The 26,718-nt window shown below is 36.9% G+C and overlaps 2 protein-coding genes across 2 annotated transcripts; one reads left to right on the top strand and one right to left on the bottom strand.

Moving 5' to 3' along the window:
- Window positions 1-19: 19 nt before the first annotated feature.
- Window positions 20-1,280, bottom strand: LOC131532466 (olfactory receptor 2G3). Its single transcript, XM_058764142.1, has one exon. It carries the CDS (start codon window positions 1,184-1,186, stop codon window positions 92-94), a length of 1,095 nt encoding a protein of 364 aa, XP_058620125.1. The 5' UTR covers window positions 1,187-1,280; the 3' UTR covers window positions 20-91.
- LOC131532469 (troponin C, skeletal muscle-like) lies at window positions 1,169-26,718 on the top strand. Its single transcript, XM_058764146.1, is given in 8 exon segments — window positions 1,169-1,283; window positions 2,259-2,317; window positions 12,062-12,116; window positions 12,259-12,309; window positions 12,312-12,401; window positions 13,127-13,241; window positions 22,883-23,019; window positions 24,892-26,718. Coding segments are annotated over 8 exon segments (594 nt in total). The 5' UTR covers window positions 1,169-1,228; the 3' UTR covers window positions 24,924-26,718.

The raw sequence follows: 26,718 nt of genomic DNA, 5'->3' as shown, positions 1-26,718 counted from the left end.
AAACCACAAGAACCAGACCTACACATGACACATTCTATCCTTCTTCCACTCAGTTTATTTAAAACAGAGAAGATGTGACCTTCTGTCCCCCTTAGCGGTTGTCCCTCCTCCTCCTCCTCAGCAGCCGGGGCAGAGCTTCCCTCACCTCCCTGTTGCGCAGACCGTAGACGAGCGGATTAATGCAAGGAGGCACCTGAAGCATCACCAGCAGCATGATGTGGAGGGTCCCCGCTGACGTCCAGTCTCCAGTGTAATCCAGAGAACGGAACATTGCCATGTTGCCCTCAAGCTCCCACAGAGCATCCGAGCCTATCTTCAGAAAGATGGGGAGCAGCTGAAGCAGCAGCATGGAGCAGTAGAACATCACGGTTTTGCGTGCCCTCTTGTTGACCTGCTGGAAAGGCTGAACGGCGTTACGTGCCTCCTGATACATGCGGATGTAAGAGAATGAGTAGGAACAGATGCAAAGCAGCGTCACCGTGAGCCCAACTACTTTTCGAAACACCGCACAGCTTCGTGGAAAGCCAAGGTGGGCCTCCAAGGTGTCCGGCTCACAAAGGAGTCCCATTATGGGTTTCCCCAGCAATGAGCTCTGGTGCCCTAAACTGAGCAAAGCTGCGATCACTACCGAAAATGATAGTGAAATAAGCCACGTGAGCCCGATTATAAAGTAAAGGCGCTTGGTGGTTAGTATAACAAGGTAGTAGATGGCCTTGCACACGTACAGGTAACGCTCCAAAGCCATGCAGGTGATAGTAAGAATAGTGCAGAAAACACAAACAGTGTTAATAAAGAACTGAGAGATGCACCAAGCTCCATACGGCAGAGTGGTCTTCTGTAGCAGACAGTATGCCACCGTTGGACCTTGGGTTACAATGAGCAGGACATCACTTACTATGAGGTTCTTCAGCAGAGCAAAGCGTGGCTCCCAGGATAAGTCTTCTGAACTGCCAAGACTGAACAGAGTGCAGCCGTTGATGATAAGTGAGATGATGGTCATTACCACAAAGACACACACCAGTACCTGCACAGCTGTATCTGACGGCAGCATGGATCTGAAGAGGCAGCGTCCCTGGTCCAGCAGCTGGAGGGCGTCCGAGGTGATGTTGGCATCCTGGCTGGGAGCCGGACACGCGTAGACTGCACTCCACAGTATGAAAGATGGTAAAGCACGTGGAAAACGCATTTGGGCAATGTCAGCTTTGGGAGTTTGTCGACGCGGTGGCTGATGTTCTTATTTGTTGCGCCAGCACGCGATGTGTCTCCAGAAAAGATGCAGTCAGGTGAGTGACTTGAATGAAGGTGGGGCTTAAAGTCATTCAAAGAAGCATATCTTTTGTAAAAACAACAACGACAAAAAAAAAAAAAAACATCAACAACAACAAAAAAAAAAAACGGTTGAAAGATTTCGCCTCAGACTGTTAAAACCGCAGAGGAGTATTAGGTTGGGTTCTAATAATCAAGGATGGTTGCTTTCTGAATTAAAAATAAAGTTAAAAAAACAACAACAAAAAACGATTCATTGTAATGGACATGCATTTGTATAAAACTAATCCACCTACAAACTTAATTTCCTTCTAAATTCATTTAAAATGTTTAATATTAAACCAATATACAGGCGATTAGAATAATCATTTGTTAATCAAATAATCATTTGATGAAAATGGTATATAATGAAAACTAAATGACCTAAAAGCTTTTTTATTATTATTATTTATTTAGTGATTATGAGTGCAATTAAAGTAGATATAGCATGTTTGTCCCAAAATTCAAGTTTACAATAAATACAAAGTAAGTGAAGTAGGCTATACACTCATTAGGCTACATTGATCCATTTCTAAAATCACTCCAATCACAACAAAAGTGTAGCCTAATCTTAAATCAACTGTTTGTGATGATTTTCATATCATGGAGTTTCAGAATTGCCATAAAATGTGACTTGGCAGCGTTTTTGTCAAGCCCTGTAAAACATTTTCATCAGTTTGACAGCAGGTGGTGCAAATGCTCACAATGCAAACAAATAAAGAAACGCGCTGCAAATGCTCACAACACAACCAAATAAAGAATTTTATTTGCAGTGCGTTTCTTTATTTGGTTGTGTTGAGAGCATTTGCAGCGCGTGTGTTGTCTAATTGAAGCTGTTTTCTTAATTTGCAGATGTTTTTTTTTCTATTTGCAGTGCGTTTCTTTATTTGGTTGTGTTGAGAGCATTTGCAGCGCGTGTGTTGTCTAATTGAAGTTGTTTTCTTAATTTGCAGGTGTTTTTTTTTTTTCTATTTGCAGCGCGTTGAGCTCACTCGGCCACCGTAATATACAGGTATGTATATTGCTATTTTTACTGTTATGTTTACATTTGTACTGTTTGCAATATAAATAAAGCAAATAAATAAATTCATTTTTAAACTGTAATTATTTAAAACTGTAATTTTGTAATTTATTACATTTGCTATAAATGGTGAGCCAACTTTAGAGCATTAAGAATGGGTGTCTCAACTGTACACCATATGGGTACAGTTGAGACAAAAATGCACCTCATGTTTATGAGCTAATTGTGGAAAATATGAACTACCTATGGCTATTATGAATTTATGATATTTTAGTCCACTAGCAAAAGAAATATCATCTGAAAAATCACATCATTTCAGCATCTAGTTTTTGTGTAGTGATGAAAAAAGCAGAAAGTGTCTCTACTGTACTCAGTCTACCCTATAGGCTATATAAGCGCTAACCTCACGTACGAACCGAACGGAGAGCTATCAGAACAACTTGACTGAAGCGCAGTTCTTTTAATTGTGCACTAGGGATGGGCGGATCGATCCTAAAGTATCGATGCTTTCGATACTGATGTTGTATCGAAAGGATCGATCCCCATATAAAAATATCGATTCTAAAGTGCATTTTTTAACCACTAATTTTATTTATCAAGAAACCTGGCAGCGTTCGCTGCTGTCACATGGCTCAGTCACAGTGCTTGTTCAAATACTAGGGCTGCGTTTCCCAAAAGCATCAGAAGCATAAGGAGATCTTAAGAAACCATTGCCACATTATTACATTACTACATATTATCGTTATATATAAAATTATTTCTGAAAAATGCATCACTGTTTCCACACAAATATGAAGCAGCAATAATCAGAAATGTTTCAGCAAATAATATTAGAATGATTTCTGAAGGATCATGTGACACTGAAGACTGGAGTAATGATGCTAAAAATCAGCTTTGATCACAGATGCATTTTAAGCTATATTTTCAAATATATTAATACAGAAAGTAGTTATTTTTAATTATATTTCACAATGTTGCTGTTTTTTCGTCTTGTTCAAATAAGTGCAGCCTTGGTGAGCACGAGACTTACTTAAAAAATATTACAAAATCTTAATAACCCCAAACTTTTGTGTAGCCTACATGTAATATTTATTTTAAATAGGATGGTTTGTGCAAGTAAATTTATTTAAACTGGTTGTTGAAAGTTAAAATAGATTGTGTTATGTTCTGTAATTGCTGATAATAAATCTGACAGAAAACAAATTATGCTAAAGTTTCACCTTTAGGGGTACAACAACCTGGCAACCTTTTACAAAAATGAACAATGGTTTTATTACAGTAACCACAGTTTACCACAGTATTTGTAGTAAAACTGCAGTAACCACAAATTTACCATGGTAATATTAATAATAATAATACATTTTAGTACTTATGTGTAACACCATGTTTATTTTTCTTGAGGTACCCTCAAAGGTACACCTTATCTAACCTTAAAGCATGCATTATTGTATGGTACTAATATGCTCCCTTTTAGGGGTATAGGTGCACCTTTGAGATTACTGCCCCAGTAAACGGCTAAAATACAATTTTAGTATATTTTATTTCTGACAGTGTAATCAAAAAAAGGCCTATGAAATGTAAAAAAAAAATAAAAAATGTAAACATTTTTAAAAATCATGGCTTTAAAATCTAATATTGAGTATAATTACTTATTATATTCTCTTAATAATTTAAAATAGTTTAGTTTAGAGGTATCGATATCGGTATCGGTATCGATACCTCTAAACTATATTAAATTATTAAGAGAATATAACTTGTATATTCCAAGTTGAAATGTTACTGAATCCCAGGAATGGCTGTCCTGTCATTGATCAGAAGGTCTGTTCCTATTTTTTATTTTATTTTTTATTTTTTTAAGTAGGAGCACTAGTGCTCCTGAAAAAAAATGTAAGCATAGAATGTAATATTAAAAACTAACTGCAAAAGTTTTTGCAAAGTAATATGTGCAAATTCACACACAACGTATCTTTAATTTGGCCAGAATTGCAGGTGCTTGTCTAAATATACAAGAAAGTTTAGAGAAAATATTAAATACATTGTTAATAAATGTTATCATAGATTATAAAGTGTTTTATAATTAAATACATCCGAAAGGTCATCTAAAATTGCCATTATTAAACCTTTTCTAAAGAGCAAGTACAAGTCAGAATCGAGAGCCAATGGGTTCTAATGATGAGTGATGGAAAAACCTGGCCTTCAGATATTCCAAGCCTGATGAACTGTTAAGGAGTAAGAAATAAACAATATCAATATAAGAAAATGTTAAGTTAGATTGACTTCCCATGGCGTGATTAGAACATTCTGATACATTATATATCCTACGTAAACAAGTTATTGTTAACTAGCCTATTACTTTATTGCAGTTACACAATCAACCAACTTTGCATGCGTGGTGGATAGCACAAAAGACCATTTTACAAAAATGAACATTTTAAGTTGTCACGAATCTGGTCTGTAAACTTCCATTCACTCACCACCAGAGGTCACTCACTCACCACAGTATTCATTGCACTGATCACATTACTGTTGCACTTCACCATCTACTACATTTCCCATCATCCATCCCACAGAACACACAGCTGCCACAGATTACACATTGCACTGATTACAGCTGAAACCCATTAGACACGCTTTATAAGCCTTGGACTTTCTCTGCCTCACTGCTGAGTATTGTATGCATTATCGCTGCCCTACAGAGCCCTGTTAGTTTCCCTAGTCTTGCCTCGTCTTGCCTGTTTCGGATTGTGTTTTCCCCTGCCTGAACTCTTGCTTACGTTTTGGATTACCTCTCTTGTCTAGCCCCTTTTGATACTGTTCGCTGTTGTGTGACCCATGCCCGTTTTTGATAACTCTGTGCATTGCCTGCTATATACTTGTCTGCCATTGATCAACCCTGCCTGTTATGACCACGTCTCTTGTCAATAAAAGCTTGCATATGGATCCGCACGTCTCACATCTCCTCAGCCCTGTAACATAAGCAAACAAACAAACAAATAAATAAACCTCAAGAGGGAGCATGACCCGGGGTCCACTTCAACGTTCAAACCAAAACTACGCTCTATAGGCCTATCAATTCAGACATCCCATAAATGTTATACAGTTTATATCTGTTATTCGATAATGTTATTTGATTTAATTTGTATGACGTTTGAGGTGAACTAGGCTATGAAAATAAAACATAATTAACATAGTAAAATAAAAAAAAAGCTTCTGCTTCTGTGAGTAATTACCAGTGGCATTTTATATTGTCTTCGTATTTGATTTCGTATTTTCTTGGCACTAACAGTAGCACGGAAAATCAAAAATGCTAATAGAAGTGATTAAAAATAGAGTGAACTTATGGTGGTGAAAGGATGCAGGGAGAGTTGAGGTAAGCGATTGTTTATCCTTGCGTTATGATTGACAGGAGAAATCGCAACTCCCAAACCTGATTAGAATTTTTTTTTTCTGCATGTACAGAAAACAGGGGGGAAAGCCTAAAAGCAACATTGATTTATCACATCTTGTGTAGACAACTGATAAACCAAATCATGTAGTTCAAAGGATTACTTTTTGATACATAATTAGGCCTATCGACTATTGAACATAATCTAGGCCTATCGACTGGCTTGTATTTGCATTAGCGGTGCAGTTGTAGAATCAATGAGCACTCTTGATAGATAACGGGGATTTAAGGAGAGGACAAGAGCAGGGGCGTTCACTGCTTTCTCCTTATTTAGCTTGCTACACATCTAGTTGTTCTCCAAGATTCAGCTGCTGTGCTTAAGAATGTCCAAGAATAGAGCGAAGAAAAAAGGAGGAGTGTTAGGCAGAGCAGAGCGGCTGGAACGAGAGGTTGACAGTTGCTGCTGTCAGTTACCTCAGTTTAAGCGTCTTGGAGAGCTTGGGGTGACATTAGGCACTCATGAAGAATAAATGCTTGTTAAATGAGCTCCCAGAGGTTACCTATGTGCAGCAGCCCCACCAGTACACTCTGCCTTATGGCCTGGTTGGGGGCTGGATTAGAAACAGTGATGACAGGACACTCACTCTGCCCTGAGTGATTTGTTCATTTATCTAAATCTATCCGTAATGAGTAAGCAGCTATTCTGATGCTCCAAGTCATCCTCATAAGTTTGTGGAAACTTTACTTATTAGTTAGTGAGAATAAAAGGTGGAGAGAGACTGATGAAATTTGTTTTTATTTTATATAAATTCATTCATTCATTTGTGAAATGTGTGAACAGATGAATATGGAAATCATATTGTAATTGTTCAATTATATTTGTTTGTTTGTGAAATTCAGAAATGCTGAATGTGTCTCAATAAATGTGTGTGTGTGTGTGTGTGTGTGTGTGTGTGTGTGTAAAAACAATTTTTAATCACAATTTTCAATCTGAAAATTCTAGTCTAAATTTCACATTTACTTTCACAAAATGCTGCATTGAATTAAATGTTAAATTTTAAAGTATAAAGACTAAAATTGTATTTTCTGGTAAAATGTACTCCAATAATGTTTGTTTTATTTCTAACTTATATAAACTAAAATATATTTTTATATATTTTTTATTTCTAACTTATTTCGAACTAAAATATATATAGTGTACATTGACTGCATGACCACATCTGTCTCTAAGTCATTGTCTTTTAAATTTCACTGAAAAACTTGTTTGCCTGGCCTTCAGTTAGTAAAATAGAGTTAATAATACAGTATATAGATAGTAATAAGAAAAATGCATGACCATAAGATAATGAACGGTTTTCCTTGCAAACCCGGCCACTACAATGAAGATAAGTAGGCTTTCACTGGAAAGGAGTGTAGCTTTCATTTCTTTTCTTGCCAGAGGCATCGCTCCTGAATGAGCTCAATGAGACTAACCTTTATTTGGCTAATTAAGGTCATTTTGAAGAATCTGGGATTAGAAAAAACGTAGGCTTGTTTGTGAACATATGAATGTGGGAATTGTATTTCAGTTGTTGTTGTTTTTTCCCCTCATGACTTTGCCAACTATGTTGACTACTTCATTGGCCACATCTGGCTCTAAATCACTTCTTTCTGATTTCACAGAAAAACGTGTGTCTGATACCTAGCCCTCAATATATCAAATTTTGATAATAATATAGATAAAAAGGAGAAAACTGCATGCTCATTATATACATATGGATAAGTTCAGTGAGACTTACCTTTATTTGGCTAATTAAGGTCATTTCATAGAAAAGGAGGTTCAGAAAAAATGTTAAAGATAGAATCTGAGAGTAGTAGAACACTTTTAATTAATCATTTTTAAATCTCATACTCCGTGTACATATGTGTTAGATCCAGTTGCTTTACTATGTATCTCTCTTATCAGCAGATACGAATCTTTGTCTGATATCCAAAAGTAAGGCAGCATTGTTTCAGACACAGGCTTTTGCCTTTAACTGAGACCATGACACAAGTCTAAATTTGGCTATTACATCTTTACACAACATGCCTTCAATTTAACTGTATTACAAGTTGAGTTACAAGTCTTTATAAGTGATGGGTGTGTTAAGCATGTGGATCAAGACTATCTGCTTAGACTTGTCCATAGAGTAGATATTTTTGCAAAGCCTTCGAAACTCTAGCAGTCAGAGGATTAATAGGAGAAACCAGATAAGGCATGGAAGGGTAATGACAGCGAGCCTTAAGAGTCTGACAAGGTCACTCCTTCTGCTGTCATATCGAAGAAAATATAAACACAAGTAGAATGGAAAAAAGCAGCACTGTTCTTGTAGGAGGAAATGCAAGCATAAAGGGACAGTTCACCTGGAAATAAAATTTCTATCACAACTACCCTCATGTTATATAACCACTTCAGCCTGTTCAGCCTGAAAACTTCCAGTCATTTGGACGGACTGCCTTTGTAAAGCTTTAATAGTATTGAATGAAGCTGTTTTTAGAAGCTTGAAAGCTCTAGTCCATTCAAAATTGTAATGGTTTGTTTGACTGTTGTCCAACTCTGACGGCAGTTCAGTGACATCATGTGATTAGTTATCAAGACGCATGTAATCCAACAATATTTAAAATAGAATCATTTTGGGTTCTTCCAAAAAAACCTTTAGTGTCCAGTTCTTAAAGGAACCTCTTCTGATTAGTGTGAAGAACTTTGTAATATTCTAAAGAACTTTTTGTGCAATGGAAAGGTTCCATAGATGTTATAGTTTCTTCATGGAAGCATTGATTCCAATAAAGAATTTGTATTTTTAAGAATGAAGTTAACAATTAAGCCTTTGTGGTAGAGCCACAGTGGTTGATATCTTTCCATTTTAAAGAATCTGAAATTGTATACTGTCTGAGTATGAAGGACTGCTACATTCATGAGGAACAAACTTTGTGACCCTTTTATTCTACATGAATGACATGCAGACTTATACAAAATTTAATATCAAACTTCAGATTATCTGTGCAAGTAGTAGGTCATCCAGGGACTTTTCACCTTCTGTTTTATAAATACTATGAACTCAGACATAATACTCATGTCACGTGATGTTTTTCACCTTCTATATAGTAGGGAAATAGGCATATTCAGATATTTGTCTTATTTAACATATTTAATTATTGCAGATTTGTATAATATTCTGAGTTTGCATTTGACTATGTTTTTATTCATTTTGAGTAATAACGAATCTGTTTTTGTGCAGGTAAGATGAGTAAATACATGTTCATATTTAGTCTAGAACTCTCTCAACAGATTAGTCCCGATTTCTCTCAACATGGCAACACGAGAGCTGTCAGTCAAGACATGGGAAACAAAGTAACTGGTGTTGCTTATTTTGAAAAGTAACTCAGTTATTTCCTTCTAAATGAAAAAAGTTTTACTAGTTACTTAAAAAGTAATCTGATTACGTAACTTGTGTTACTTGTAATGTGTTACCCCCAACACTGGTTTTGGGTAACATTATGAACCAGTTTCAATATTTCACGTCCACATATTTGTATATTTTGAGACTCACCCAGAAAAAAAGGTACAAAAGATGTCAGCTGGGCATTTTTATATTATAGTACCTAAATTGTAAATATTGCTACCTAAAAGGCACATATTAGTAGGGCACCTCCCCAATGACAGATTTGTATCTTTTTTTGAGAGTGTGGCTGTGTAATAAACCCCTTCAGGGTAAGACAATGACCAGCTGACTGTGAAGCCTTACATGAATCTCGTTGTCTTGTTGTGACTCACTGTTTCCTAATATGCGTCAATCTGATGCAGATCCAAATGAGCCGGTCAGTATAGACAGGGATACTCGGCCAAACTGACTGCTAGATGGTAAGATTGACAGATAAGGTGAAGAAACACAGTCATGTGGGTGAGGGAACTAATCCAACCTTGGTGTGGAAGTGATTGTAGCCAACATCTGTTTCTGGAATCTGTTTGTCCACTGTTTAAATAACCTTGCATTGCTTTCCTTATTTATTTTTTTATTATTATTATTTTTATTGGCAGGGAAATGTCATTTAGACCACTTGTCCATCCTTCAGCTAAATATGGGGCAATGGAGGGCACATAGAGGTGGCACTGGATTAGAAAGGGATGAAGAAGAAGGGTGGGGCTTTTTTAAGCCTGAACAGACATTGGTTGACAAGTTCAGTCTGTAGAGTTTCTTGTCCAATCCTGGCCATTTTCTGGAAGAGTGAGAATTATGTGAGGTCTTATTAGGAGAGTCTGGAGACGTACGTTTAGGAGGAAGGCTGCTGGACAGAAGACTGTTATTGTTTTCAGATAAGCTTTGATCTCAATAACAAGCTGTCAATATGGTAAGATTTCTGGAAATTATTAGATATGATACATACTTATGATTGGACAATTTTCTAGAAGATCTCGAAGAGAATGAAAAAGTGGATATGTGCAGGTTTAAATGGTCGTTTTACCTTAATGACATCAAGTTGATTCGGTCATATGAAATGATATTTTCCTTGAATAAAACCAGTTTGCATAGATGCTACACATAAAGCACATTTTGAGTGTGGAACATTGTGTCAATATTGAGCCTGGTTGAATATAAGGCTTAAATTTCATGAATCTTTTTGGCTTGTAGTGTTTTGTAAATATATTTACAGTGCAATTAATATTCAAAGCATCACTACTGTTAAGTATTTAGAGTGTTTTCTAGTGACTGACAAGTGGCTTCTCTTCTTTGCCTTTGCTAGTGTTAGTGATTGTGGTTTCTGGATACATGTGGTAATCCACATCATCAAAGAGAGGGAACCTACAGGGTTTGATTACAGTGCTAAGACTATCATGGTCCTTTGACATTTGCAGTGTCATTCTATGATTCCTCCTGAGAATGTGCATGTGAACAACAGGATTCTGGCTCTATGAGAGGAATGTATATTCATGTTGGTTTTAAATAGCATTTTTACACAAAACCAAGGCAAGGACAGTCAAAAGGGTCACTGGGTACTTCTTCCATGCTTGTTGAGAGTTTTTGTGCCCTTCTCTATAAAATCGTAGTGAATCTTATGGAGATGGAGAATATTTGTGATGTAGTAGGAGCTATTGCAGCTATATTTAAACACTGTGTTCATTTCTGGACTATGTGAGAACATGTTGTTTGAAAGATCTCTCGTACTTGTACATTTATCTTACATGTTCCAGAATACATTTCATGGAGAAACTCATTAATGCAATGTACAATAGGCATATAGAGACTGTACACTTCTCACATCTCATGCCTTCTTTAGGGAACATGTTAAATACAATTTCATGAAATGTTTATGCATTCAATATTATGTTTTTGGAATACAATTTGAGGACTTGTTCTGACTTATTTCCTTTTAATCTTCTATATTATTATTAGTATTATTATTATATCACCTTTATTACTGAAGAGTGATATATGAGAGATTGTCATTATTAGGTTAATAAATCAATTTCATTCTTCTGTCACATTGTCTATTTTTGTGGCTGTAGAACAAATCTATGCAAATAATTGTGTGTTCTTTCCTTTTAACTCTTCAGTAATAGCTTCACTAGAAACCCATTAAATCTGCTTCACTTTGAGGACATATGGATGGTAAAAGTGGAGCAAATTACGTTATTACATCCTTACATTATTCCTTCAGTTCTGGATAGATGTTACTTTATTTATTTATTGCATATACATAACCATATACTTGTCAATGTTTGCTTTTTAATTTTGTTTTGTTTTTCTAAGATCAAAAGATATCATTAATCAAAGAAATGGATTAATTTGATTATTAAGCGTCTTGAGTGTCCACCTTCAGGTTACCTATAAAGTATTATGAGATTCAGTCTATACATAAAATATGAATTTCATTGCATTAAATAAAATAACAAGCCAATTGCTTAATTTTGTTATGTATGATAAAGGCACTAGCATCATTTGTTTGCAAATTACATCTGATTTGATATTTTGATATTTATTGCAGTGATAATCTTTTACACCAATGCTGTTTGATAATTAATATTTATTATAATGCTTATTTTATCAAATACATTTTGAGGCCACTAAAGTTTCCACATATTTTTACTTTATAAAGTTGAACTCAGACAGAACTGTTTAAAAGGAAATGCTTTTCATAAATTTCTTCTTATCTGCTCTTTGTTTGCCATTAATATACCTGGAAATATATTTTTCTTGCTTAATCCAAGACTAGAAACCCCCTGTGAAGGTTGTCCAGTTCCAAATAATGAACAAAGTCACTTTAAATTTTCAGTCTGATTTGTGCATGCCACATGAGGCTCTTAGTATATCACAATCTCTTTTCTTCATTAGCCCACTGATGCCCAGAATGATGCCCGCTCTTTCCTGAGTGAGGAAATGATTGCTGGTGAGTGTGTGAACTTTGAAAGTCTCTACATGATTTTCCTCATTCAGAACATTTGATTCACACTGCTTAAGTTGTGAATTGTTAGCTTTCACATCCTGTTTTCAGCTATTTCTTTTTTCCTTTTTTTCATCTCAAATCAAAGAGTTCAAGGCTGCCTTCGACATGTTCGACACCGACGGTGGTGGTGATATCAGCACCAAGAGTTGGGTACCGTAATGAGGATGCTGGGTCAGAATCCATCCAGAGAGGAACTGGATGCCATCATTGAAGAAGTAGATGAAGATGGTAAGTTGAGTCATGTCCCAAAAATGTACATTACTGTGTACTGTGTAAATGTACATGTAATGTGACTACATTACATAAGGGTTCACATGCAATAAGCTGGGACAGTTCACCCAAAAATGTAAATTCTGTCATCATTTAATCACCCCTCATGTAATTTCAAACCTGTATGAATTTTAATTTTTTTAATTTGATGAACATAATAGATATTTTGAAGAATGTGGGAATGAGATTCACCATATTTATATAGATTTTAATTATGATTTAAGAACATTTTTACTGTTTTGGCTTAGGTCTCACAAAATGTAGACCAATTTGTTTTTCTAATTCAAATTTACGGCTCTCCCTACACTTTTTATTAAAGGATGAAAAAACCTATAAATTTACCCCTAATTATTCATTTAGTGGTTTCCCATAATACTTGGTGGTCAGAGGCTCAAACTCTGGTAATCTTTAACTGTTGCCTTAAAGATGTAATTATTGGAGAATGATCAGATAAAAGAAGTGGTGGTTACTAACATTCTTCAAAATACCTCTAGCAGAATCATACAGGTTTGGAACAACATGAGGGTGAGTAAATGATGACAGAATTTTCATTTTTGGGTGAATTATGCCTTTAAACTTGGATTTTCCAACCACACCTTAGAAACCAAATACTCAAGCTGTTTTCTGTTCATTCCTGTCTGCATTTCAGTCTGTCCCATCACATCTCAGTTTTGCATTCTCAGGCAGTGGCACTATTGACTTTGAGGAGTTCTTGGTCATGATGGTGCAGCAGCTAAAAGAAGACCAAGCTGGCAAGAGTGAGGAGGAACTATCTGAATGCTTCCGTGTCTTTGACAAGTATGTAATTTGATGTTAACACCGAACTGAACAGCAGTGTGAGGAAAGGTCATTAGGGCCAAAGAAAAAACTTACGGTGTACACTAAAGTCTCCATGCTAATGGAATCCCAGACACACAAATTTGAATGATTTATAAAAGATGAATCAATGGCCATCTGTGATTTCGGTATGGAGATAAAGGTTAGGATTATAATTTCTGGGACAACTTTCTAATTTACAGTCATTATCTCCACCAACAGGCAAGCAACTATTTTGATTTGAATTTGGATGTTTGGAAAATTGCAGGCCTTGGATTTTTTAACACTGCTCCAAGGGAATTCATGTGATTTACACCAAACTCAGTCAACATGAGGCCAAGACAGTCCGTGTACTTCTGCGTCCATTTGTTCTTCATTTTTTAATCATGACAGAAAAATGAAAAAAGAACGGTTGTTGTATTTTTAAATGCTATGCTATGCTATGCTAAAAAAAAAGAAAGAAATTAGAACCATACACATAAAATGCATACACAAACCATACACCATACACAAAAAAAGTAAAATATTGGCTTCTTTTTTAGATTTGTATGACTTTTTGCACCTTTAATAAACATTTGACAAATGCACAAATTAATATCAAAATATGTCAATTTTGACAAGTTTTCTTTGGCCAAATTAGAAGTAATGCTTCTCAAGAACAAGAGCCGTCTCTGGAACAATGCAGAGACCTAGAAATATGATTTTAAAATAGACATTGTAGAATCCTGGGAACTTTATCGTCATGAAATTATATATTGGGGTATAATTTTGTCATAATTTTGTGTGCTATCTGGGTCACAGTATTGGAGAGGATCATGCATCAAAATACATACAGTACATCGTGTTAGAGCGCTACACACAAGGCTTTAATATGGGGTAAATATAGAAATATATAAAATTATAATTTCTCCTACTTCTCCATATACAGGCAGGCCCGATTTCAGAAATAAATCACAGAGGGTGCTTCTGAAATCAGTGAGGGTGCTCTAGCTTTAATGCACATCTATTTTGACATATTTTTGCCCTGTCCATTGATAGGAACATCCGCATATAAATGCAGCATTTATGTTCGAATGTCTCTCCCGAACCCTTGCAGCGTGTAAGCGGTCACTGGTCCACTTAGCATCATGAAAAACAAAACTAATTTAAATTCTGAATGGATTAGTCAAGTAAGCGTGCAAAGAGCGCTCCTTTTATAAAAATTAAAAAGCTGTCACTCATTTCAGTTTATTTAGATCTTACAAAGTTCCGTTATAATCAATGAAGCTCTGCACTGCACAATTAATCTCTTTATTTGCCCCCCAACCCACCCGAGCATGCAGCACTGCACAAAACTGGAGATGGTCCTCACAGCAGAACACAAGATCCAGGGGGCGTGGTTGGATCTAGATCCAACTCCTCCCGCCTTACATATACCTCAACCAACCCATCTCCACCCCCTAGATGTGGATCCAACCCTGCCCCCTGGATCTTTGTTCTGCAGTGAGGGGCTACTGCAAAACTGTGGCGTGGATTCTAAATTAAAACGCTTGGCCATTAAATTAGGAAATCAACAGAAAATGGTGATTGGCTACATTGATCAGTGCTACAAAATCACGTTGAACCATATGTAAATGTTTCGCCAGTGTCCTATTTCTATAGTTTCAACTGATGTTCTCTGACCCTGAATACAGTTAATTGCAAATAAATATGAAATAAGTATTTCATACATGTTTTTAGGCATGAAAAATTACTAAGATCATAAAACTATCAAAGCCAAAGGTTTTCATAAAGCAATAAGTTACTGGTAGCCACATCAGTAGCACGAGAGGGCACTTAAAGTGTTTGTGGGCTATAGAGACGTTAAAAAAGATAGAAATTAAATTGTGCATTTATAAACATTAAACATTTTTATGCCATTTTTACGATTTTTAATGAAATACAAATTTTGAATAATGAAAATTAGTTTGTGTCTGCTTATTCTGTTCATCAGTGTATGAACCTTAAAGAAGAAACCGCATTTCATTTCTGGGTTGAAAAAGGAAAAATGAATGAATGCAAAAGTACATGGACCCAAGACATGGAGGTTGGGTCTGTGTACTTTTGAGTCCATTCGTTTTTCGTTTTTTTAACCCAGAAATGAAATTCGGAGAATGCGGTTTCTTCTTTAATCCCCCTCCACCCCCCACCCCCCATCTTCACACAGATCTTCAACAGATCACTGGAGCTGTGTGAAGTTCCCTGCTGCTTCAAACGCTCCACTGTCTTTCTGGTCCCCAAAAACTGTCGCTCTCATGTCTGTGGTCATGAAGTTCAGATTGGTCCTGGCCTACCTGAAGGACATCACTGGACTCTTGCTGGATCTTCTTCAGTTTGCCTACAAAATAAACAGGACTGTGGATGATGCAGTCAAAATGGGACTGCATTATATCCTGCAATCCCTTCACCGACCTGGGAATTATGCAAGGATCTTATTTGTGAACATAATTTTGGCCTTCAATACCATCATGACTGATTTTCTCTCAACCAAACTGACACAGCTCTCTGTACCCACCTCCATCTGTCTGTGGATCACCAGCTTCCTGACAGACGGGCAGCAGCTAGTGAGGCTGGGTAAACTCACATCCAGGACTCTCACGATCAGCACTGGTGCTCCCCAGGGATGTGTTATCTCCCCACTGCTCTTCTCCCTCTACACAAATGACTGCACCTCTACTGACCAACTGTCAAGCTTCTGGAGTTTGCGGATGACACTACAGTCATTGGCTTCATCCAGGAAGGAGACAAGTCTGCTTACAGACATGAGGTTAAAGAGCTGGCTGTCTGGTGCCATCACAACAACATTGGAGATGATAGTGGACTTCAGGAGAAACCCCCCGTGCTCCTCCCCCACTCACCATCATGAACAGCACTGTGACTGCAGTGGAGTCATTCAGATTCCTGGGCACCATCATCTCTCAGGACCTGAAGTGGGACAATCACATTGACACTATTGTGAAAAAGGCCCAGCAGAGGCTGTACTTCCTTTGCCAGCTGACAAAGTTCAACCTGCCACAGGAGCTGCTCACACAGTTTTACTCGGCCGTCACTGAGTCTGTCCCGTGTTCATCTATAACTGTTTGGTTTGGCTAAGCTTCCAAATCAGACATCAGGAGACTACAATGGACAGTCAGGATGGCTGAGAAGGTTACTGGTGTCCCCCTGCCTAACCTGCAAGAAATTTACACCTCCAGAGTGAGGAAAATGGCTGGTAAAATCGCTCTGGACCCCTCACACCCAGCACTCTTCCTCTTTGAACGTTTGCCCTCTGGCCGGCGCTACAGAGCACTGAGCACCAAAACAGCCAGACACAAGAAGAGTTTTTTCCCCCCAGGCCATATCCCACTTGAACAACACATGACACATCTCAGGACTGTACATCTGTCAATAACTCATCAGAACTTTTCATCTGTAAATAGCACATTTGCACATTCACAATTATGTCTATTGACATTTTCTTTTTCTCTATATTTTATATTTATTGTCAATTCTCTTTATTATTAGTGTTTATTACCTTAAATTATGTGATGTTTTATAAACAAATTTCGGGAGGAGCACACACAGATAATTAACACGGCCAGTTAAAGGGAGAGTTCACCCAAAAATCTTTGTTTCTTCAGTAGAACACAAACGAAGATTTTAAACTCAAACCGTTGCAGTCTGTCAGTCCTATAATGCAAGTCAATGGGCACACAATCTTTGAGAGTAAAAAAACATGCACAGACAAATCCAAATTAAACCCTGAGGCTTGTGACGATACATTGATGTCCTAAGACACGAAGCGATCAGTTTGTGCGAGAAACTGAACAGTATTTTATAATTTTTTACCTCTAATACACCACTATGTCCAACTGCCCTGAGCGTGTCCACGGCATCCGGGACGTGACGTCTGTATGTGCTCTGGTGTAGTTTACGCAAGCGCCGGAAGAGATATCTGGGAATATGTGAAAAGTCAACACTCCCGGATGAGTTCGCACGAGCAAACGTAATGGTTTAGGTTTAAGTCGGTTTGAACAATCAGGATAAGCGCAAGTAATTACCATTTTGATTAGCCGTCATACCCACAATCTCTGTGCACTGAGTAAACAATGAGTGATGTATACGCGCGACAGATCGCTTCCGGCGCTTGCGTAAACTACGCCAGGGCAGTTGGACATAGTGGCGTATTAGAGGTAAAAAATGATAAAAATACTGTTCAGTTTCTCGCACAAACCGATCGTTTCGTGTCTTAGGACATTAATGTATCGTCATGAGCCGCAGGGTTTAATTTGGATTTGAGTTAAAAATCTTCGTTTGTGTTCTACTGAAGAAACAAAGTCACCTACATCTTGGATGCCCTGGGGGTAAGCAGATAAACATTAAATTTTCATTTTTGGGTGAACTATCTCTTTAATCATTAGTGATTACACTACTTATCCAATCAGCGCATGAGAAATCTCCTATAAATAATCAAATACGTCCTACCTTCATTATCTCGACTTTCAGCATAACTCCACCATGCCGACTCCACACCTTTAGCCCGTTCTACCCCCGCACGTGTAGAAGAACTTGGGGGAGCACGTTGAGGCCGGGCCAAACACCGAGCTCGGACCCCTCTCCCTGGACAGCACGCCAAATACGTATAACCTTTACTCAGTTTTTATTTTATGTAAGTGTGAACTCGTGAAATGTATGTCTGTATTTTCTGTACTGGAAGCTCCTGACACCAAGACGAATTCCTTGTGTGTAAAGACACTTGACAATTAAACTCTTTTTGATTCTGATACTGATTCTGATTCTAATGGTTCAAACACTGATGAATAGAATAAACAGACACAAATTAATTTTCATTATTCAAAATTTGTATTTCATTATAAATGCTGAATTTAATTTCTAGCTTTTTTAGCATCTCTATACAGACACTATAAGCGCCCTCTCACGCTACTGACATGGCTACCAGTAACCTATTGCATTATGAAAACCTTTGGCTTTGATATTTTAATGATCTTGATCATTTTCACACCTAAAATGTATGAAATACTCATTACATATTTCTTTGCAATTAACTGTATCCAGGCCGGTTCGATGGGAAAAGCAAGAGAACGTCAGTTGAAGCTGTAGAAATAGGATACTGGCGAAAAATATTTTCCAAATACTCCAGTGTGTATTTGTGTTTGAACTTCAAAGCTTTCTGTTTTCAAAGTGTTTTTGTAGCACTGATAAATGTAGCCAATCACCAACATTTTCTGTTGATTTCCTGAACGCAATAGAAAAGCATTTTAAGTTAGAATTCACTCCACGCCACAGTTTTGTTCAGTAACAAACAAAGTGTAACATGACATAAATAAATAATTCATTGTGCAGTGTAGAGCTTCATTGATTATAACGGAACTTTGTGAGATTGCGATAAACTGAAATGAGTGACAACTTTTTAATTATTATAAAGGGAGCGTTCTTTGCGTGCTTTCTTGGCTAATCCATTCAGAATTTGAATAAGTTTTGTTTTGATGCTGTGACCAGTGACCGCTTACACGCTGAAATCTGCATATCAATGCAAAATTTATTAACGAATGTCGCTATCTTTGCAATGACAGTGATATCCATAACAATGGACAGGGAAAAAATTATGTCCAAATAGATGTACATTAAGGCTACTGATTTCAGAAGCACCCTCAGTGAATTGATTCTGGAACCGGGCCTGTCTGTATCTGGAGAAGGAGAAATTATTATTTTATATATTTACATGTAAAATATACATAAAATATTATTATATTTATATATTTACCCCATATATTGAAGCTTCTTGCACACAAAATTATGACAAAATTATACCCCAATATATAATTTCATGACGATAAAGTTCCCAAGATTCTGCAATGTCTATTTTAAAATCATATTTGTATTAGGTCTCTGCATTGTTCAAGAGATGGCTCTAGTTCTCAACTGCCTGCAGGAAAAAGCATTACTTCTAATTTGGCCAAAGAAAACTTCTTGTAAATGTAAATCTACATTTTTCTATATTAATTTGTGCATTTTTCAAATGTTTATTAGAGGTGCAAAAAGGCATAAACAAAAATCTGAATATAAGCCAATATTTTACTTTTTCGGGCAGCATTTTTGTGTACGGTTATAATTTCAATTTTGGTTTACAGCATAGCATTTAAAAATACAACAACCTGTCTTTTTTCCTTTTTTGTCATGGTTAAAAAATGAAAAATGAATAGACGCAAAAGTACACGGACCAATGCTAAACTGTGAATGGATTTTGGGTATCTTGAAAGGTGTTGCCATGGCGAGGGATTAAAATAATGACAAAACGGTGAAACAGAGTCTCATATTGTTTCACAAGTACATTGTGTCTTCTCAATACTTTGTACATATGGAGAACATTCTGAGGAAACATGCTGAGTTTCATGAATTTTTGATGCTCTGGGGAGTGGGAGCTAACAACAAATTATAAACTATCAGCCATTTTAACTGACAGATAAAGGCTGTGATACAAAAGTAAGAAAGTGAAGAAATCTTTTAAACCTAAACTTTTTGTTATTTTCCATCAGTTTGATTGACAAATAAATGCAATCAGTTCTATGCACTGGCAATGTAGTTTTATATAAATATTTCACAAATACTTATATAGGTAATTAAAATGATTTAAAAACATGCTAATTAGACCCAAGTGTGTGTGTGTGTGTGTGTGTGTGTGTGTGTGTGTGTGTGTGTGTCTGTCTGTTTCACACTCTTGATGTGATCCTTTCATTGTTGTAACCCTAACAACCAGACTGCCAGAGGGTTAAATGCATGTGCATGCTGTGCACTTAAAGTCCATTTTACAGTTTTAAGAAAGAAAAAAAAAAAAATCAGTCTTTGAAGTGAAAGTTCTACATGCAAAAAACTGCTGGCTATAACCTCACTATATTCAATAATTAAAGCAAATTGCACCCAAAAATCAAGACCACCTGTGTGACATGAAAGACAGAAAAAAGACAGGGGCAAAAAAGTATTTAGTCAGCCACCAATTGTGCAAGTTCTCCCACTTAAAAAGATAAGAGAGGCCTGTAATTTTCATCATAGGTATACCTCAACTATGAGAGACAAAATGAGAAAAGAAAATCCAGAAAATCACATTGTAGGATTTTTAAAGAATTAATTGGTAAATTCCTCGGTAAAATAAGTATTTGGTCACCTACAAACAAGCAAGATTTCTGGCTCTCACAGACCTGTAACTTCTTCTTTAAGAGGCTCCTCTGTCCTCCACTCGTTACCTGTATTAATGGCATCTGTTTGAACTTGTTATCAGTATAAAAGACACCTGTCCACAACCTCAAACAGTCCAACTCCAAACTCCACCATGGCCAAGACCAAAGAGCTGTCAAAGGACACCAGAAACAAAATTGTAGACCTGCACCAGGCTGGGAAGACTGAATCTGCAATAGGTAAGCAGCTTGGTGTGAAGAAATCAACTGTGGGAGCAATTATTAGAAAATGGAAGACATACAAGACCACTGATAATCTCCCTCAATCTGGGGCTCCACGCAAGATCTCACCCCGTGGGGTCAAAATGATCACAAGAACTGTGAGCAAAAATCCCAGAACCACACGGGGGGACCTAGTGAATGACCTGCAGAGAGCTGGGACCAAAGTAACAAAGGCTACCATCAGTAACACACTGCACCGCCAGGGACTCAAATCCTGCAGTGCCAGACGTGTCCCCTGCTTAAGCCAGTACATGTCCGGGCCCGTCTGAAGTTTGCTAGAGAGCATTTGGATGATCCAGAAGAGGATTGGGAGAATGTCATGTGGTCAGATGAAACCAAAATAGAACTTTTTGGTAAAAACTCAAAGAATGCTGAGTTGCATCCAAAGAACACCATACCTACTGTGAAGCATGGGGGTGGAAACATCTGCAAAGGGACCAGGACGACTGATCCGTGTAAACGAAAGAATGAATGGGGCCATGTATCGTGAGATTTTGAGTGACAACCTCCTTCCATCAGCAAGGGCATTGAAGATGAAACGTGGCTGGGTCTTTCAGCATGACAATGATCCCAAACACACCGCCCGGGCAACGAAGGAAGGAGTGGCTTCGTAAGAAGCATTTCAAGGTCCTGGAGTGGCCTAGCCAGTCTCCAGATCTCAACCCCATCGAAAATCTTTGGAGGGAGTTGAAAGTCCGTGTTGCCCAGCAACAGCCCCAAAACATTACTGCTCTAGAGGAGATCTTCATGGAGGAATGGGCCAAAATACCAGCAACAGTGTGTGAAAACCTTGTGAAGACTTACAGAAAACGTTTGACCTCTGTCATTGCCAACAAAGGGTATATAACAAAGTATTGAGATGAAATTTAGTTATTGACCAAATACTTATTTTCCACCATAATTTGCAAATAAATTCTTTAAAAATCCTACAATGTGATTTTCTGGATTTTTTTTTCTCATTTTGTCTCTCATAGTTGAGGTATACCTATGATGAAAATTACAGGCCTCTCTCATCTTTTTAAGTGGGAGAACTTGCACAATTGGTAGCTGACTAATACTTTTTTGCCCCACTGTGTTATATATATATATATATATATATATATATAAGTTGTAACTGTAGTTAATAATTACTAATTTAGATTGTTATATTTTGTGATTTTTCTTTAATTGTCAAATTCATATGGTTTTAAAATGTTCAATAGTTTGTGCTTCCAATTATGTATGACAGCATGACTTTAACCCTCATTAAATGGGTCATGAACTTTTTTTTTTATTTCGTAGTGTTCTCTGAGGTCCCCTTATAATGTTGTCAAGATTTTTACATCAAAGTCCTGTTTTGACCCCCCTCATCAGAACGCTCTGTTTGAACAGGCGTGGCGGATTGTAGACTCGGAAGTAAACTCCCACTGTTATGATTGGCTAACAATTGTTTATGTTTGACAGGGACATTCCTCATAGATGGACTCTGCTGTGATTTAGGTTAAAAATGCATAAATGCTCAGTACATATCAAACGATCTGTTATAACTGACAAAGTAGTGACCACTTATTGTTATACGCACGCCAAACACGTGCATATCATATGCACGCCAAAGTCCATTTTTGCGTATCAATACCATGAGGTTTTGTTTTTATTTTTGGCGTACAATTAATTGTAATCGCATTTTCATGAGACAGCATTCTCTGTGTTCGGAGCATCTTTATCTTTTGATTTCTGCATAGAGCTGCGTTTGCCTCTCTTGTTATTTACACTACATGTGTGAATTGGTGGGCAGGGCTAAACAGGCAGTGATGTAGAAGCAGGCGTTGATCTTCTGTGGAGGTGATATTTAGCCACACATCATAGAGTGGCACATTCCTCAAGCTGTCGTTTTGACAGACTGGCTTCAATATTAGCTGTTTTTAGACTAACGAGAAAGTTTTGAGTTCTTAAACTTAAAGGATGTTTTTATTGTACAATGACCTCTTACATGTCAAAAGATCAAGGGAATTTTGGTTTCTCAGTTCATGAACCCTTTAAACAAAAACATGTAATCATCCTGACATCACAATCACATCCTGACATCACAAGACAAAAATTCACTTAGCTTGACAAATGGCAAAATCAAGAACAATTTTGTAATTATAACAATATTATATATTTTCCCAACAGGAACCAAGATGGTTTCATCGATCGTGAGGAGTTTGCAGATATCTTGCATGCGACTGGTGAGCCAGTGACAGAAGAAGACATAAATGAACTCATGGCGGATGCAGATACAAACAAAGATGGGAAGATTGATTTTGATGGTAAAGCAAATCTTATTTATTCTATTTTCTGTGCTGCCCTCATGAGGAACATAAAAGTTTAAAAGTTTTTTTTTTTTTTTTTGTAACAAGGCAATGGAAGAATCATTTTGGGTTCCCCAAAGAACCTTTCAAAGAAGCGTTTTTTTTCTTAGTGTGAAGAACATTTAAATAATCTGAAGAACCCTATTCCACTATAAAGAACGTCAATTATGATCTTTTGTTTTTAACAGTAAGTATACAGATATACACACTTATACATAATTATCGATACAATATACTCTCATGCCTTCCTTAGGGAGCTATAAAAAACGCTAGCAAATTAAATATAATTTCATGAAATGTTTATACATTCAGAATCAATATTATTCTCTTGGAATACAATATAAGGACTAGATTTGACTCTTATTTTCAATTTAAATATGTCAGTATTACTGAAGTGTGATATGAGATGTTATTATCATTAGGTAAATTAATCCATTTCATCCTTTTGTCACATTCTTATTCTTTTCGTGGCTGCAGAACTAATCATCTATGTATTATGACTACTTTTAACTCTTCAATAACAATATAAACAATATTAAGTCTCCCTAACCCAAGGACATATGGTAAAAGTGGAGCTCATTCTGCAGATGTTCTCCACAGTGCTTTGTTATATAGACTTATTAGTCTATGTAATATATAAGCAGAACGATCTCCACTTTTATGTCCTCAGTCTTTTTCATTCAATTCTTATTCCTTCAATACATACTTGATTTATTTTATTTCATTTGTTTATTGCATATCCATGGCCATATGCTTGTCCATTTTTAATTTTGTTAGTTTTTTAAATGGTAAAAAGGATAACACTTTAGTATAAGGGACCTATTCTCACTATTAACTAGTTGCTAGTTACATACATATTACTAGCATATTTGCCTGTTTATTAGTGCTTGAATCACATATTCTGCATGACCATATTCTACATCCTCAATCCTATACCCAATACCTAAACTTAACAACTACCTTAGCAGTAAGCAGTAATTAGGAGTTTATTGAGGCAAAAGTTGTAGTTAATAGTGAGAATTGAACCTTAAAATAAAATAAAATAAAGTGTGACCATAAAAGTTCTATAAGAAGATTATTAATAAAATAAACAGATAGATAAGTGTCTTTACCACCTTCAGGTCACCTAGAAATTATATGGACATCAGTCTAGGTATGTCTAGCAGTCTAACAATGTATGGATGGCATTGCAATAAATAACAAAATATCAAACCAATAGCTTAATTTTGTTAAGTATGATAAAAGCACTTGCATAATTTGTCTGCAAATTCTGTCAGATTTGATATTTTGTTATTTAATGCAGTGATAATTATATGTATGTGTGTATCTACAACATGAAAGTTTGTTCATGGAACCATGACAATTAAGAACTTTTATTTTTAAGAGTTTATTAAAGTTTAGTAAAATTACACACATATATAAAAAGATGTAATTACACATACTCAGGGGGATTCTTTTTCCTGACCTCCAGTTATCAGCAAGTTTTTTTGAATCCCAAGACTTGAGAGAAGACAAGCATTTTCTTATGAATAATGAATAATCACAATATTTGAATGCAAAGTATGTTCAGAGTGTAGAGAGTACACTCTCAGAAATAAAGGTACAAAAGCTGTCACTGGGGCGGTACCTTTTCAAAAGGTACATGTTTGTACCTAAAGGGTCCATTTTGGTACCTTAAAGGTACATATTCGTACTTAAAGGGTACATATTTGAACCTAATAGGTACCGCCCCAGTGACAGCTTTTGTACCTTTATTTCTGAGAGTGTGTGAACAATACCAGGAAAGGGGCTTGTATGTTATGTCATCCCTTTTTTTTATTTTCATTCCAGAGTTTCTAAAAATGATGGAGAATGTCCAGTAAGAAAAAATTACATTCCATCTCCTCAAACCGCTAATGACAGCAGTCAAGAAACGCAAAAAAAACAACATCACCCGGGTTCAAACAGTGAAGATGGGCTGAATTTGCTTTGAGGGACAGAGAATATTATAGATCAGTGTTTCTTTGGGGCCGCACTGTGATGGTATCTATAAATAACCCTTCGAACCTTTTAAGAGGAAACCACTTATGCCTCTTCAGCTGTCTCCTACTACACCTGCTTATTCCCAAGACATTCAGCAACCTTCCTTCAACCCCCTTCCCCTCTCCCTCACCCTTTACAGTGATTCAAAATAACCCTGCTACAGCATTAGCTTCTGAAAAAGACTTAATGTTGTCATGGCGATGAGGAATCTCTTTAGCTCACATGTTAGCGGCGTCTGCAAATCTATTAAAAAGGCACATCTTGGTCAATCTGCTTGTTTGTTTGGTGATTTTTTTATTTATTTTTTTTTTACTGTGATTGTATTATCTAAAATTGTCTATAAAAACGTATAGCTCTAACATTTTTTTTTAAAGCTAAATGCAATTTCAGGCCTAAAAGAGTTGTTATGAGGCCAAATATCACATTTCTAGAAGCTGCAACTCATGACACTCATGTGATCTTCTCACCCACCTTGCCCATAACTTCACTACACCCAATCATCGCACCATGATGGTTTCCAGAACCCCATGTCCAAAATACATAACACTTTGGCCGTCCAGTAGATCCATAGTGTTGCAGATTGTATTTATCTTTTCGTCTGTTGGTCTCTTCTGAGATTTTCATACTTAACCTGGCCAAAGGGTTAACCTCTTCACATGGCCAAAAAGGTCATGAAAAATCCTAATGTCAACGTTTTGTGCCAGGAGCATGCAAGTTATACATATATGAGTTCTGAAAGGTGCAAAAGGTCAGATTTCCATGTTTTCTTCTCATGGTAGAAAGCCATGTGATCCTTTTGACATCTCGTTGTCTTCAGGTCATATTGATGGAGGTGTTATCTCCAGTGCCGTAAATGCAAATCTCCAGAGCTGCAATGATATGCAAACTGCAAAACCAGACCTTTCTGCTCTTCTCAAAATCTCCTTTTAAATCTCTCCATTTCTGCCTGAAAGTATATAGTCCACAACCCCCTCCTCCAAGTTCCCCCACATCCTTCTCCAATCCACGTCTGTACAATTCCTCGCTCAGGAAACACATGCCATACATGGAAACTCGGGCTTAGGCTCTTCAGGGTTTGGGGGTACCTGTGTCGCCATTTGTGTTGTTGGGTTTTGGTTGGGGTGGACTACAGATCTAAACCATTTGCTATTCAGGGCACGCTGAAGATTTGCAACACAGCACCTTCCCAAGAGGTTTAGGGTTTCTCGGCTTGACTAAAGGGGGGTGGTGCAGAACACTATCGGCTCTCTCCATTTTAAAAATGAATTTCCATCTGTACGCTACTTATTTTAAATCACTATAAGCCATTTTAGTCCATCAGTATGTTACTTCTCAAATTTAGTAGAAATTTTGAGGGGAATTAGGGAAAAGCAAAGTCTCAGGGTAAAAGTCTGCCAGGATTTCGTGTCTAAACATTAGTGTGGTCAACATTAACATCCAATTTCCACAATGAAGTTTTACCAGACACGCTAAATAATTATTTTATTGTGTCTTTGAACAGGTCTTCCAATAAATACAGGCTTTTTGACAATAAACACACCAGAATAAGGCAGTTACCATTTTCCTGTATTCTCGCAGACTGTTCTTAAAGTGTACTCATTTCACATTTCTATTGGCTTATGGGAGCCGTCGAAC

This window comes from Onychostoma macrolepis, chromosome 23, assembly GCF_012432095.1.
Source record: "Onychostoma macrolepis isolate SWU-2019 chromosome 23, ASM1243209v1, whole genome shotgun sequence".
Classification (NCBI taxonomy): domain Eukaryota; kingdom Metazoa; phylum Chordata; class Actinopteri; order Cypriniformes; family Cyprinidae; genus Onychostoma; species Onychostoma macrolepis.
This window is presented reverse-complemented; position numbering and strand designations above follow the sequence as displayed.